We start from the raw sequence: 17,060 nt of genomic DNA on the forward strand, positions 1-17,060 counted from the left end.
AGTGCAATAGGATTCAGTGGTTGAGGATGTAGATGAGTATATAGAAGTCTGATAGAAGAGACGAGATTAACACTAGGCATTTAGATGGGTATTTAGATGGGATGGAGCAGGAGAAGATTAAAAAATTAGGCATTATGACAATTACCAACTCCTTAAAATTGTCAAACATTAAAATATGTAAACTTATATTGATCTATTTAGACCAGATTTTAATTAAGAACTCAAGTACTTCTTTAATGAAATTAATATTTTCCACAAAAATTCTGAAGAACTACGAAACTCTAAGAAGTCTTCTTTGTTTAATAAAAAGTTATATGGTATGTGCTATGAATATGTGCTAATATGAACTGTAATATTCAATGGATTGGAACACTTTATTGTCCCACCAAGACATGTAGTAGTTACTATTAAATTTCTCTGGTAGCTGGTAGTTGCAATGGATTTTATATCTTTTGGTAATAGGCAGCTTTTGGTCAGTAAATTTTTGTAGGCTGGATTTATTCTTAACTTCTTACTGAGTATGGGGTCAGTGGTAGAGGTAGAGTTGGGCGTTTTAGGTCTTGATGCTAAAGTCCCAAAGTCTGGGGCTTCCAAAATTTGCAAGTCTTGGTCCGGTTTGTAGGCAGTGATGTGAATAGGTCTGTATCAGTGTGTTTTCAGTGCTAGGTGAGATGATACACTGGCCTTTGCAGAGTCCTACCCTTCATGCAGTCCCAGTCATTATTCCCCACACAGGAAAGAAAAGTCCTAACACATCTTATTAATAACTTCAGTCTGTAGAGAATCAGACTCAGAGACAGTTCTGCTTAAGAGCCAAGCAAGGTAGAGCCTCACATGCCAGCCACTCCAAAACTTCCGTATATGCAAACCCACGTTAGCCGAGTTGAGATCGGTTGAACGGCAGTGGGCTATTCAGAATATTATAAGCAAGAGAAATGTTTTTGGTTGAAGCTACTGAAATTTTGGGGTGCAGTTTTATTGTAGTGATAGCTGACTAACATACAGAGCAAATAGAGTGAACAGAATTCCACATGCTGAAAATGAAAAAGAAAATAATTATTGGGAATCCTATGGACTCCTAAAATTGAAGGAAGAAGGAAGACAAGGATGGAAGGGGGAGAGGTTAAAAGATGGATAAAGCACAAGACCTTGGGGTAAAACCTAGCCTAAGTGGGGAGAAAAGAAAATTCATCATATCTACTTTGTGCTGAAGAAGAACTTAAGAATATGAATGCAATAAAACAGAAACTTAAAGACAAGATACTAAAATAATAAGACTCAAGCTCTGTGAGGGCTGAGTCTTGTTATTTTATCCACTACTAGGGATAGTACCTTGCATATAGTAGATAGTAAATAAATATTTGATGAATAAATGAAATAAAATGGAGATAAAAGAACTAAGGAAATTAACTGAAGACAACAACATCCACCTTAAAGGACTTAAAGGAATAATTTTTAAAAGCATTAAGAAGCAGACTAGAGAGATGCACATCAAATTATAATGTAGAGGAAAGTCTTAAAATAATAACAGAATACTAGGCAAAACCCAGAGATATGAAAGTTATTAAAAATAATATGTATGGAGGAGACAAAGATGGCTTAACGTAAGATTAACATGTGCCCACAGCAAATGGAGGAAAAAATGTACTTGATAAAAAAAAGGGAAGAAAAATGCATAGATTAAAAGGATACACACTATGTTCTATAGGACAATTTACAGAAAAATCAACACCAAGACATGTAGCCTCATTAAGTCATTCAACTTTCAGAATAAAGAGAATTTTTTAGGTACCTAGGCATGAAATGAACAGGGGAGTGGGATGAAGAAAAAACAATTAATTAGACTACTTTAGACTCATCTATAGCACATTCAGTACTAGAAGGCATTGAAAACATGCTGCAAAGTTCTGAAGGGGAATAAAATGTTTTAGAAGAAAATTATTCTATAGCTTTTGTAAGTTGTCATTAAAATATAATTCAGATTTGTGGGTGGTCTATCTGTTTTTATTCTTGCTTGCACACTGCCATTTCTGAGCTCATCTCTTTCTCATATAACTTGACAAACAGTAGCAACTGACATGTTATTGTTTTCCAGCCTCTTCTCCCAACATTTAAATTCATTAGTTAAATCACATGCCTTCTAGGTTATCACAGAGTTTTCCAAAGGTTTTTCCCAATAGGTTTGTTCCTGGGTAACATAGATCACTATCCGTTTAGCTTTCCACAACAGTTTCCTTGTTAATTGCTGCTTGACCACTTGGGTATGGTGACTTATATTTTAGATTTTTGTTATAGCGGTACCTAAGTCTGGACCAAAGTCTGTATACATCAGCATAAACTTTGTTGTGCTGTGGTAACAATCAACCCCAAAATCTCAGTGGTGTAAAACAACATTTTTTTTTTTTGTACATGATACATGTCCATTGAGGGGTGACTGGGGGCTATGCTTTATGTTATCCTCCTTCTGGCACTCAGGCTGATGATCTGCCATTATTTGGTCCATTTTTGATTTATTTGATTTTAAATTAATTATTATGTATATTAATGGGGTACGGTTGATTTTTTGATAAATATTTACATTGTGGAATGATTAAATCAATCTGATTAACATATCCATCATTTCACATACTCAGAATTTTTTTGTGATGGGAACATTTAAAATCTGCTCTTTTAGCAGTTCTGAAATATATATTATTAGTAACTAGTCACCATGCTATGTAATAGATCTATAAAACTTATTCCTCCTGACTAAAACTTTGTATCCTTTGGACATCTTTCTGCTCTCTATCCCTGTCCCACCCTCCAGCTTTGGTACCCTCTGGTAACCACCATTCTACTCTCTACTTTTATGAGCTTGACTTTTTTAGATTCCACATATAAGTGAGATCATGCAGTGTTTCTCTTTCTGTGGCTGGCTAATATCACTAAGCGTAATGTCCTCCAGGTTTGTCTATGTTGTCACAAATGACGGCATTTTCTTCTTTTTTAAGGCTGAATAGTATTCCATTGTGTATATATACCACATTTTCTTTATCTGTTTCTTTCTTTGTTTGTCTGTTGATGGATAGTTAGGTTGCTTCCATATCTTAGCTATTGTGGATAATGCTGCAGTAAACATGGGAGTGCAGATATCTTTTTGACATACTTGTTTCAGTTCCTTTGGATATATATCCAGAAGTGGGATTGCTGGATCGTATGGTGATTCCATTTTTGATTGAGGAATCCATACTGTTTTCCATAATGGCTGTATTAATTTAATTCCCACCGCCAGTGTTAAAAAGGCTCTTTTCTCCACATCCTAGCCAACATTTATCTTTTATCTTTTTGATAGCTGCCATTCTAAAAGGTGTGAGGTGACAAATATCATTATATTTTTAAATTTTCATTTCCCTAATGATTAGTGATATTGAGTATTTTTTCATATATCTGTGGGCCATTGTATGTATTCTTTTGAGAAACGTCTATTCCGGTTCTTTGCCCATTTTTAATTGGGCTATGTGTTTTCTTGTGAAGTTGTTTGACTTCTTTATGTATTTTTGGATATTGGCCCCTTAGCAGATGTATGGTTTATAAATATTTTTTCCTAATCTGTGAGTTGTCTCTTCATTATATTAATTGTTTCTTCTGCTGTGCAGAAGCTTTTTAGTTTGATGTAATCCCTTTTGTCTACTTTCACTTTTGTTCCTGTGCTTTTCGGGTCATATCCAAGAAATCATTGCCCAAACTAATGTTGTGGAGACTTTTTCCTGCTTTCTCCTAGTAGTTTTAATTTCAGGTCTTATGTTTGAGTCTTTAGTTAATTTTGTTTGATTTTTATTTATGATGTGAGATACATTTCTGGTTTTTGTGGTAGAGACAAACTCAGGAGGGTCTTACACTAGCAATTAATGGTTGCTCATAATTCACTGACTAAAACTAATCACATGGGCTCCAAGTAATCATAAGGTGGCCAGGAATTTCAATTTCTGGGAAAGAGAAAGCCAGAAATATTTGATAAACACTTGGGTATAATGCACAAGCATTCTGAGACATTACATCAGAATACAGCATCTGTGGTAGGCATCCTCCAAGATGGCACCCAATGATCTCTGTCTCCTATCTCTGTCTCCTGTTCTTGTGTAAGCCCCTCTCCTTGAGTGTAGGCTAGACCTAATGACACCTTTCTAATGAATAGAGTCCAAACACAGCCCAATGGCCACATTGAGTTGAGGAGACAGAGTCAGAAATTTTAGAGGATCAGACAGCTAGAATTTGCAGGGCAGAATGCCAAAGAGGAGAGAGTATGCAAAAAGAAAGCTCTGAAAATCTTTAGGGAGTTCCTCATGAGCCTAAACTGAGTGCTGATCCTTGCATGGATTCATGGAAACTATGTAAGACTGAGGAAAGAACCACTGGAAATAAGCAGGCAGAACAATTCCTAGGGTTCATATAGGGCTAGGACTAATTCACATTCCCTGTATATTGAGTGGAGAAACCTTAAAATAGCTGGAACATTGAGTTGAGTACTCAGAAAGGTACCTCAGTAGTGGAGAAAAATTAGCCCTGGATGAAAGGCTGTTGTGATCTAGCTTAAGAGAGCATGAAACCCAGCCTCCAAAGAACCAGCCTGTTTCCAAATAGCTGTGTCCCAGACCAAAACTTAAAAATACTTAGAGGAATAAAAATAAAATTGTTTAGCAATGTAAAATCACAATGCCTGGCACCCAAGTCAAAAATTGCCAGATATGCAAAGATGAGTCCCATAATGAGGTGAAAAATTAGTTAAAAACAGAACAAGAAATGGCACGAATGAAAGAATTAGTAAACATAATAATTACATAAAATTAAAAGAACATTAAGGCAGTATATGTTCAAGAGGACAGAAGGAAGCCCAGGCAGACTGAGAAGGGACACAGAAATATGAAAAAGAGCTCCCAATTACACTTCTAGAGATGAAAAGTACAATATCTAAGGTGAAAAATGGATGGAATAAAGAGCAGATTAGACATTAGGCAAAAGACAAGATTAGCAAACTTAAAGATGTAGCAATGGAAACTGTGCAAAATAAAACAGAGAACAAAAAGATTTTTTTAAAAAGGAGAACTAGTGAATGGTGGGACAACTTTCAACAGTGTAATATACATGTAACTGTCATGCCAGAGGAGGGAACAAAAAATACTTGAAGAAACAATGCCTACAAAATTTCAAATGTGATAAGCATTATGCACCCACAGATCCAAGAAGCTCGGTGAACCTTAGGCACAAGAAACAGAAAGAAACTATGCCAAGTACATTATAATCAAATTGCTTAATATCAGTGATAAAAAGCAAATATTAAAGCCAGCCAGAGAAAAAAGACATATTACATGTAGAGGAACAAAGATAAAAAAAATCAACAGACTTCTTGTTGGGAACAATGCAAGCCGGAACATAGTGGACCCAAATCTTTAAAGTACTTAAAGAAAACAAAACTGCTAATTGAGAATTCTATACCCAGTTAAAATATTGTTCCACAATGAATATGAAAAAAAGAGATATAAAAGCTAAATTAATTAATCACCAATAGACCAGCACTGTTAAATGAAAACATTCAGGCAAAGGGAAAATTATATTGTAAGAAAATCTGGACCTACTCAAAGGGATAAAGAGCATTGAAAATTATAAAAATGTAGATGAATATAGAAGACGTCTCTTGTTTTAAAGATAATTGCTTAAAGGAAAATGTATAATGACATGCATGGGGTTTGTACTATAGATAGAATTAAAATATATGACAACAAAATTATATATAGTGGGAGAGGGGAAATGGAATATACTTTTATATGGTTCTTCTAGTATATGTGAAGCGGTATAATGTTATTTGGAGGCGGATTATGAAAAGTTAAATATGTATACTATAAACCCTAAAGTAACACAAAACAAAACACAAAGGTGCATAGTAATAAACCAATAATAGAATAAAATCGATTCATAAAATATATTCAGTTGATCCAAAAGAATGAAATAAGAAGAAAAGGACACAAAGAACTGATGGCACAAATAGAATACAAAAAGCAAGATGGCAAATTTTAATTCAACCATATCTATCATATTAAATATTAATATAAATGATAAAAACACCCTAATTTCAAGATAGAGGTCATCCCAGTGGGTAAAATAAGCAAGACTCAAATATATACTGCTTACAAGAAACCCACTTGGAATATAATAACCAAATTGGTTAAAAATAAAAGAATAGGAAAAGATATGTCATATTAAAATGAATGAATGAAAAGTAGCTATACAAGTATCAGAAAAGTAGACTATAGAACAAAGATATCAGACATATTTCATACTGATAAAGGTGTCATTTCATCAAGAGTCTATAACAATACTAAGTATTTATGCACCAAATAATAGCTTTAAAATACCTGAAGTAAAAACTGCAGAATAGAAAGGAGAAGTAAATAAAATCACAATTATTGTTTGAGATTTCACACCCTTATTTCAATAGTTGATAAACCAAGTATATAGAAAATCAGTAAGAATATGGAAGACTTGAACAGTTCTGTCGATCAACAAATTACTTACATAGAACACTGAAGCCAACTGTAGCAGCATATACATTCAAGTACGTGTGGAACATTTACCAAAGCAGTTTATATTCTGGCTATAAAAACAACTCTAAATAAATTTAAAAGAATTCAAGTCATACAACAAATATTCTCTGACAAAAATGGAACCTAATTAGAAATCAGTAACAGAAAAGTAGAATATTCCTAAAGATTGGAAAATACTTATATAGAACACCGAAGCCAACTATAGCAGCATATACATTCAAGTATGTGTGGAACATTTACCAAGGCAGTGTATATTCTGGCTGTAAAAACAAGTCTAAATAAATTTAAAAGGATTCAAGTGATACAAAGAATGTTCTCTAACAAAAATGGAACCTAATTAGAAATCAGTAACAGAAAAGTAGAATATTCTTAAATATTGGAAAATTAAACAATATAATTGTAAATAACCCATATGTCAAAGAAAAAAAAAACAAAGAAAAATTTTAACTGAAGGAAATGAAAATACAAAATTAAAAAATTTGTGGAATGCAGCTAAAGGAGTGCTTTGATGGAAATTTATAGAATTAAATGTTTACATTAGAAAAGAAGAAAGCGCTAAAATCAATGACCTAAGCTTCTACCTTAATAAATTAGAAAAAGAAAAGCAAATTAAGCCCAAAGTAGACAGAAGAAAAGAAATAATAAAGATTGGAGTGGAAATCAAATAAATAGTAAATAGAAAATAGAGAAAAATCAATGAAACCTAAATCTGTGTCCTGAGAAATTAAAATTCTTTGGTGGGCTTCCTTGTTCATAAGATAAAGTCTAAAATTTTAACTTGAGTTTTTGCTCCTGCATGATTTGGCCTGTACTTATGTCTCAGACTCCATTTATTTTCTGTTTTCCATGCTATGGTTATGCTGGCCTTTCAGATTTTTTATTGTCTTTACTGGCATGACCTTTGCGCATGCTGTTTTCCTCTTTGCCCCCTCCTCAACTGTGTCAACGTTTTTGTCTCCCACTCATTTCCACCTAATTAATGCCCCCTCATCTCTTAGACTTAAATATCCTAGACTAAAACAAATCCTATCGTAACCTACAAACTCTACCACAACAGGAACTGTGTTTGTTTTTGCTTAATCTTTTATCTTTAACACTTAACACATGCCTGGCTCATGGTGGATTCTCAGCAAATATTCATTAAATGAATGAATGAAGTCCATGGGTCTTTTTTTCTTAGAACATGACAAGTTCAAATATCACTCATTTTCTGCATCTCATGAATTAATATCTTGAGAATTGAAAGACTATTGCTCTTGAGCTTATGATACTTAAGGGGGTATTTGGATACTTCACCATCTTTTTATTCACCATTTGTATTGCTCTTGTTTATCTATTGCTTTATGAAAATATGCTGGAGACTCAAGTTCCTTTTGTCTTCTGATGTATCATTCTAATGTTGTAAAGTTTCATCATTAAGGCTACTGTTTGGTTTGTTTCATTGTATCACCCATTCTAAAGAAGCATGGTATGCCAAATGGACTAGTTAAAATGGTAAATTACAGGATTTTAAGAATATCCCACTTACAGATATTTTACTTCATATATATCCGTGACTAAAAAGTGAAATCAGTGTCTCAATACTCTGATTTCAAGAATGACACAAAAATATGTAGGAAGTAGTGCTGATTGAATTCTTGTGTCCCAGTCATTGGCTTTATACATGTTAGATTGTTTTTAATTCCTCACAACAGCTCTGTAAGGTAGGAATTAATACCATTTTACAGACAAACTTTTAGTGATTTGCTTAAAATCTCAGAGCTAACATTGTGTCAAAATTCAAACCTGGCTGGGCACAGTGGGCTCATGCCTGTAACCTTAGCACTTTGGGAGGGCAAGGTGGGTGGATCACTTGAGCCTAGGAATTTGAGACTAGCCTGGGCAACATGGTAAAACCCTGTATCTATAAAAAATACAAAATTAGCTGGGCATAGTGGTGTGCACCTGTAGTCCCAGCTACTTGAGATGCTGAGGCAGGAGGATTGCTTGAGCCCAGGAGGTTGAGGCTGCATGCAGTCAGCCATGATAATGCCACTGCACTCCAGGCTGGATGACAGAGCAAGACCCTGTCTCAAAAAAAAAAAAAAAAAAAAAAAAAAGAAAAAAAAATTCTAACCTAATTCTGATGCTAAAACCCATCATTCTCCCACTGCTACCACCTCTCAAACATGTAAACTATTACATTTTTTTGCCATCCTAAGGACCAAATGTTTAGGTCCTAATGATACCTTAGGCTCACAATGGCCAGCAATTATTTGTTTGTGTGACTGTGACACCATCAGTTATTTTTCCAAGCTAAAATGGTGATCAACTTATTCACAGATATTCACAGATAGTACCCTAGTAAGAAAAAGAAGATAGAGGTAAGATTGTATCCAACATCAAGTTAATTCTTATGTAAAATGCTAGTTTTCTATAACATGAGTCATATGAAAACACAACAGTGGTAAAAATGCTCACTAACGTTTAATAGTTTAGTCATCAAATATGAAAGTTGAAAAACTGCTTAGCTGAAGAGTTATGTTCTGGTATAAGGGTTAAACTAAACATTACTGAGTAGAGGAGAAGTTCATGAGGTGAGCTATTGATCTAGAAGGCAAGAATGAGTTGGAAGAGGGAGAGCAGTTAGAGAAATGAGCAGAGAAGCAGCCCAGGGCCCAGGGAACAGAATAATGAGGACAGTACAAGATGGATTCTTCCTTTTGGCTGGGCGCGGTGGCTCACGCCTGTAATCCCAGCATTTTGGGAGGCTGAGGCGGGCGGATCACGAGGTCAGGAGATCGAGACCATCCTGGCTAACACGGTGAAATGCCGTCTCTACTAAAAATTCAAAAAATTAGCCGGGCGTGGTGGGGGGCACCTGTAGTCCCAGCTACTTGGGAGGCTGAGGCAGGAGAATGGTGTGAACCCGGGAGGCAGAGCTTGCAGTGAGCCAAGATAGCGCCACTGCACTCTGGCCTGGGCGACAGAGCGAGACTCTGTCTCAACAACAACAACAAAAAAGATGTATTCTTCCTTTCACAATTGTAATTATTCCAGCCATTTGGGAATTTGAAGACTCTCTTGAGGAAACAGGAAAAAAAAATAAGGTTAGTCCAGGCATTAGAGAGAGGGTGTAAACAATCCCATGTAAGAGTTATAGAGAAATTTGTAAAGGTACAATTTGAGTTTGAGGATATTGGAGTGGGATGAGGATGTAGATAGATTGGATTTATTTAGGATATTATAAGAGAAGGTCTAGGAGAGAAGGGGAATGAGGAAAATAGGATGTAAAATGAGAAGAACCTCAATTCTGATTTAGTACAGATGGATTAGACTGTAGGTCTCCATTCATGGATGAAAATACTAATATTGTAGGGAAATAAGCCAGTAAAAACAAGAATGAAACCCTCCAGAAAGCTTTAGAGAAAATTTTTAGCTAAGCTTCAGCTTGTTGTTAGAGCTATTCATTGAGATATTTGATTCTTTAGCAGGTAGGAAACTATGTGAAAGAATCTCCTGATGTCATAATTTCCGGGTGTCACTGGAACATTTGATCATCATTCCTTTGGCAATTCCAGCCTTCTATGGAAGGCCAGTAGAAAGCATTGATTTATTCACCTCTACAGGAATCAGACTCAGCCTCTTTTGGTAAGTCTATTTATCCTTGATCAAATTAGCTAAATGTTAATACCGGCATAGATAGGTAGTTATACTAAAGCACAGAGTTTACTATGGTTTCATTAAATCATCATTGAGCAGAAACACTTTTTTCTTGATATTGACACACAGTCTATAAAAGTTATCATATTCAAATTTTTAAACCTTAATTTAGTTTTATTATTACCACCAATAAACATTTACTTTTAGGCACAGAATACAGTACTAGGCATAAGAAATAGTTGCACCATTTTAAATTTTTCCTACCCTTTGTGTACTAATAGTTGAATATATTGTATACTAATAGTTGAATACATTGTGTACTAATAGTTGAAAACATTGTGTACTAATAGTTGAATACATGCAAATTATTTCAGGATAGAGCTATTAAATGTCCACTGTGTGACAAGCACTGTTCTAGGTATTAAGTATTCAGGGATGACAAAGACAGACTTGGAATGAGGGGGGATATTAAACGTTTACAAAAAATGAGGGTAGTGTTTCTCAACAGTGGGCAGTTTTGCCTCTCTCTCCCACCAGGGGACATTTGACAATGTCTATAGACATTTTGGACTGTCACAATTTTGGGAGAGGGGGTACTCTTTGCATCCAGTGGGTAAAGGCCTTGAATGCTGCGAAACATCCTACAGTGCACAGGACAGTATCCTCCCTCCCCAGCTAAGAACTATCTGATCCCAGCTGTGAATAGTGTCATGGTTGAGAAACCCTGAATTAGAAGGATAACTGTTACGAAGCAGAAATAAAGGTTGCTATGAAAACTTAGATAATGGGGGTTATAAAAGTAAGTTATAGAGTAAGTAAAATGTAAATTCAGACTTAATGGACAGCATTGGCCATAGCAAGTGAAGGGTGGGAGCAGTGGGTAGGGAAGAGTTCCAAGGTAGGCAGTAATGAGTTCATTTATATGTGTTCGTGTGTACATATCATATCTATTTCATAATAAATTTCATATCTCAGGTATACTTGCAGACATTTATATATATTTACTAATGCTCAGCAGTACCTGCTAAATAATAATAGTTAACATTTACTGAGCACTTACTGTGTGTTAGGCACTGCACTTTACGTGTATTACCTTACTTAATCCTCACTATTATCCTAGAAGTAGAAAATATTATCACCAATGTACCCTTGAGAAATATAGATAAGTACCTTGACTAAGATCACATAGTTGGGAAGGGCCAGAGCCAGGGACTATACTGTGACTATAGAGAAGCAGGGGGGACATGAATAATCACCTGGAACTGAAGGATTAGCTGAAGATATCTTGGTGAATGTGAAACTGTGCTCCAAAGCAAGAGAAGGGCATAGATAGGTAGAGAGGTGTTTGTTGATTGCAACAACCATTTAAAGGCCTACAGAATTTTGTTTTCACACAGCAGAAATGGTCTTCAGTTACGTTAAGCATAGAGTACATTTTCCTTGCATTGCTTGGTTGCTGTTTTGTATTTTCTGCAAGACTTAAATTGTACATAAGGGATAGTTGTGAAATACAGTATTTTAAACACTATTTTTAGCTATTTAAAAATAGGATAACATTCAGAATGTTTCTGTATATCTATAACAAAATAGTAATATTAAAAATTCCAAGGGCAGGCATGTTGTGTGCACCTGTAGTTCCAGTTACTCAGGAGGCTGAGGCGGGAGGATCACTTAAGCCCAGGGTTTCAAAATTGTAGTGCACTATGATTGCACTGGTGAATAACCATTGCACTCCAGCTTGGCCAACATAGTGAGACTCTGACTCTTTAAAACATTCCATACAAGTCTTTGAAGACAATCTATCTCCACCCCCAATATTTTAATTTTCTAATCTAGGTTTTCAATATTTTAACTTTCTGATCTAGGTTTTCAGTGAATTATGCCTTTTCGATTTGGAACCCAGCCAAGGAGGTTTCCAGTGGAAGGAGGAGATTCTTCAATTGAGCTGGAACCCGGGCTGAGCTCCAGTGCTGCCTGTAATGGGAAGGAGATGTCACCAACCAGGTAAAGTCTTCTGTCCTCACAAGTGAGGAGATATGTATTGGCTATCATCAATACAACCTTCAGCTGATATTCAGTATTAGCAAGAAAAAACCCTCAGCAATTCAAAAACGTTGTTTCTAAATTAGTATTAACAGAGCCCAGTTTTCCTTAGTGTAGAGTCTGTATTTTGTATTTTTTTAAGTCTTGATGATAGACCAATTCATTCTCTCTCTTTCTGGTGCATTTTTAGCTATTAACAACAACAACAAAAACACAATTACCTTTGCACCAACCTAATAGATTGTTTTGTTGATAGCTTCACGATTAGGTAACATTCAATTAAACAAAACTTCAGTGCTAGTATGTACAGGGCACTGTGCTAGGCATAAGGCTAAAAATATGAAAAAGACTTAGACCTCAGATTTAATGTCACTTTGGCTTTGATTAGTATCACTTTGGCTTTGCTGTGACCTTTGGCAGAAAGAGTAATATAGAATATGAAGATTCTGTGAGACAAAGTGTTTTTGCAGAATGATTAGTTCCACTTCTCTGATGTTTACCATAGCAAAACCTTAGATACTACATTGTTAGATTCTTATGGCTTGGAAATTTTGGGAACACAGATTTAAGTTTAACAGGTGTAGGAGTTTAAAAATCGGATTTAGTCAAGGATAAAATGGGCTGCTTTGGGAAGTAGTGAGCTCCTGATCTTTAGAAATGTTAAAGGCTGAACGACTATTTGGTAGGAATGTTGGAAAGGAAATTCATATACTCAATGTATTTTTGGACTAGGTGTCATTTAAGAGCCATTTCAAATCTGAGATTCTATCAACATTTGAACAGTATGTGGAATACTGTGTTCAGTTTTGTATTTTACCACAAACATTCTTGTTTTGAAATCACTCAACTGAGGTGATTTAGGGTGCATATGCACATGAATTGCCACGGTATTATCACTTATGTTTGTAACTATGCACTTTTGTTTTGCCATTTAGCAATCATTGCATACCTTTCAAAATGAACATCTGGAGGATTATCTTTGAATATATGAATTTCCTGTGATTAAATATATGTCAGAGGCCACAATTTCTTTGTTATGTCCATCTAAAATGGGTGCCTCATCAGCATCACCATGTTGTACTCATTTTATGACATTCAGAGATTTCAAAGTGATTTAAAACAGTTAAATATACAATCAAACTTTGGTGCTCTGAAAAAAAATATTTCCTCTTTTTAGTATCTAAATACATGTCATCTGCTTTTTTATTCAGGCAACTCCGGAGGTGCCCTGGAAGTCATTGCCTGACAATAACTGATGTTCCTGTCACTGTTTATGCAACAATGAGAAAGCCACCTGCACAAAGCAGCAAGGAAATGCATCCTAAATAGCACCATTAAGTCTTTTGTCAAGGTCTGACTAGGTCAAGGGTAATGGACCAGTATCATCTGGTGATCTGGTAAACAAATAAAAGTGGTGGCACCTTTAGATGATGACAACAGTTGAGCTATTTACTTTTAGTAAGACCGACAGAAATGTAGTCAGTAAAGCACACGTAGTGATAGGCTATCAGTTATGTCTGATACATAAGACAGAATAATATTTCACAATTAGAAAGTACCTTAGAGATCATCTTGCTCACAGTAGATCATTAATATCAATAATTAAAGATGAAGCTTAATCCACCATGGTCATCAGTCAGGTGGGGCTTATTCTAAATGCTTAATGTGTCTTAAGCTCATTTCCTTGTTCATATTTGGGTTGCTACTTGGCTAAATCCTTTCACCTTAGTACCCCAAGCCAGTTTCCTGGCTTGATATTATTTGATAATACTCTGCTCAGGAATAATTGGGTGAGAAATGGAGCCCTGGGGTTGTGTGTTTTGGAAGAGTATTCAGGATCAAAGGGAGTTCTTAGTCCGTGGTTAATCTGCAAGGCATTTAAGCTACTTCCATAGAGGAGCCCAGATTGTTGGTTAAATGTATTGATAATGAAGTCAAAGCTGTGGTTCCAACCCCGATTTTTCCAAGAAAAATGATGTCCGGTTATCGTACCCGAAGTGCTAACCAGGTATCTTGATAAATTGTTTACAGTAGGTATTGAGAAACCTCATATGGATTTTTTAATTTGGTTAGATGTAGGATCACTTTTGAGGTTGAGGTCAGCTCTCTATGTTCTCTTTTTCTTCTTGCAGTAGTCCCCAGAAACTCAGCCTGCTTTCCTTTTCTCTCGATGGCTGTCAGCATCCATCTAATGAAATTTTCTTCTCCAAAAGACTGACTTTAGGATCAGATACAATTTTCACCAGTGTTTTTTGTCTACCTTGCTGCTTCTGAAAATATACATATAAGCCTTTTAAAATGAAAAGTTTATTAACTTATAATTAAATAGACATAGATGCATATGTGTTGCATTAGGTGAAAAGAAAAACTGCCAGGGAGTTATAAGAGGAAAAACTCTCAGAGCTCACACTGAGCTGGGAGAAGTTTGAATGCCAACCAGTTAAAGTGGAAAGATCTTGAACATGTGGGGCATTGAGTAGAGACTCAGAAAGGTCGTACTTTCATAAGAGATCCAAACTGGAGCTAGATTAAAGGCTAATGTATACCAACTTTAAGAAAGCTTAAAAATAAGCCTTGAGAGACTCAAGATGATCTCTAAGTAACCTCATTTTATCTGCCAAATAAAAATAGAACATTCCTTAAAGGAAGAAAACAAAATCAAGGCAGGAAATTGCCTGAGGCTGGAGAAAGAATGACAGGAAGGAGAAAGGAGTGATGAAAAATTCCTCAGAGGGCCGGGCTTGGTGGCTCACGCCTGTAATCCTGGCACTTTGGGAGGCCGAAGTGGATGGATCATCTGAGGTCAGGCATTCAAAGCCAGCCTGGCCAACATGGTGAAGCCCCGACTCTACTAAAAATACAAAAATTAGTTGGATATGATGGGCGGGTGCCTGTAATTCCAGCTACTTGGGAGGCTGAGGCAGGAAAATCGCTTGAACCCAGGAGGCGGAGGTTGCAGTGAGCTGAGATTGCACCACTGTGCTCCAGCCTAGGCAACAGAGTGAGACTTTGTCTCAAAAAAAAAAAAAGAAAAAAAAGAAAAATTCCTCAGAGCTCATACAAGGCTGGGTAGAATACGCGTTTCAACAATAGTGGAAGTTTACTTTTGTAATTCTTAGACTATTTGTGAAATGACATAATGGTATTTGACAATAGACTGTGATGAAGTAAAACTTGAGTTATCTCTAAAATCTAACAAACAGAGTTAGAGCTAATACAGTAGCTCTAATTATTGTATGGTGGAGAGTAAATGTAATAAATATTACTCATTTAATTCTACAGAAGACAGGAAAAGAGGAAAGAAGGAACAAAGATAATACATTTAAACCATATCATATTGATATTTGCATTAATTACAGAAGGTCTAAATTTCAGTTAAAAGGCAGAGATTGTCAGATTGGCTAGAAAAGAGGATGCAACTATAAGCTGTCTACATGAGCCCACCTTAAATACTAAGACTCAGATAAATTAAAAGTATAAAAGGATAGAAATAGATATGCCATGCAGACTTTAATCTGAAGAAAGCTGGAGTAGCTATGTTAATAATAGACAAGAAGATTTCAGAGCAAAGAATTTACAGAGGTAAAGAGAGACAATTCATAATGATAAAGGGGTCAAGACATCAAGAGTGCCTAACAATCTTAAATGTTTATGCCAGAGCTTCAAAGTACATGAAGCAAAAACGGATGCAATTGAAAGGAGAACTAACTCCACATTTGTAGTTCAGGATTTCAGCTGGTAGAACAAGTAAACAGAATCAGTAGGGATATAGAGGACATGACAATCGATATAGAACACTTTACCTAGGAACAGCAGAATACTGTATATTCTTTTCAAGCGCACATGGAAAATTACCAAGTAGAACATATTGTAGGCCACAAAACAAGTTTCAATAAATTGAAAAGTATTCAAAGTACGGAAGGGTATGCAAAGTATGTCCTACAGTAGAATTAAATTATAAATTAACAATAGAAAGATACCTAGAGAATCTCCAAATATTGGAATACTAAGTGATACACTTCTGAATAACCCATGAATAAAAGGAGAAATGACTGAATAAATTAGAAAGTGCTTTGAACTGAATGAAAACAAAAACACAGCACATCAAAATGCATGGGTAGCGCTTAGAGAGAATTAAGGCAATAAATTATTTCATTAGAAAAGAAGAAACATTTCAAGGCAATGATCTAAGCTTCTACCTTAAGAAAACAGAAAAAAATGAGCAAACTAAATCCAATATAAGCAGAAAGAAAGAAGTAATAAAGAGCAGAAACAATGATATAAGAGCAGATAAATAATAGAGAAAATCAATAGAAAAAAAGCTGGTTCTTAAAAAAGATCAATAAAATTGATAAACCTCTAGGTAGAATTATCAGGAAAAAAAAAAGACAAATTATCAAATCAGGAATGATAGTAGGGGCATCACTACAGATTTAAGAAACTACCATCAGAGTGAACAGGCAACCTACAGAATGGGAGAAAATTTTTGCAATCTGCTCATCTGACAAAGGGCTAATATCCAGAAGCTACAATGAACTCAAACAAATCTGCAAGAAAAAAACAACCCCATCAAAAAGTGAGCAAAGGATATGAACAGACACTTCTTAAAAGAAGACATTTATGCAGCCAAAAGACACATGAAAAAATGCTCATCATCACTGGCCATCAGAGAAATGCAAATCAAAACCACAATGAGATACCATCTCACACCAGTTAGAATGGCGATCATTAAAAAGTCAGGAAACAACAGGTGCTGGAGAGGATGTGGAGAAATAGGAACACTTTTACACTGTTGGT

General features: G+C 35.5%; 1 protein-coding gene across 4 annotated transcripts in view; it reads left to right on the forward strand.

Annotated features, from left to right (window-relative positions):
* FAM229B (family with sequence similarity 229 member B) overlaps positions 1-13,700 on the forward strand; it is a 14,398-nt gene extending 698 nt beyond the window's left edge. For 2 of the 4 annotated variants that reach the window (XM_054558048.1, XM_002817261.5), the window contains exons 2-4: positions 10,049-10,208; positions 12,086-12,224; positions 13,475-13,700. In XM_054558048.1, the coding sequence (XP_054414023.1) occupies positions 12,100-12,224; positions 13,475-13,592 (243 nt within the window). In that variant the 5' untranslated portion in view covers positions 10,049-10,208; positions 12,086-12,099 and the 3' untranslated portion in view covers positions 13,593-13,700. Of the gene's footprint in view, positions 1-8,922; positions 8,942-10,048; positions 10,209-12,085; positions 12,225-13,474 lie in introns of those variants that run through there. The other 2 variants (XM_054558049.2, XM_009242164.4) reach the window with 2 other exon arrangements.
* The last annotated feature ends 3,360 nt before the right edge of the window (positions 13,701-17,060 follow it).

Source organism: Pongo abelii, chromosome 5 (genome assembly GCF_028885655.2).
Source record: "Pongo abelii isolate AG06213 chromosome 5, NHGRI_mPonAbe1-v2.0_pri, whole genome shotgun sequence".
In the NCBI taxonomy this organism is placed as follows: domain Eukaryota; kingdom Metazoa; phylum Chordata; class Mammalia; order Primates; family Hominidae; genus Pongo; species Pongo abelii.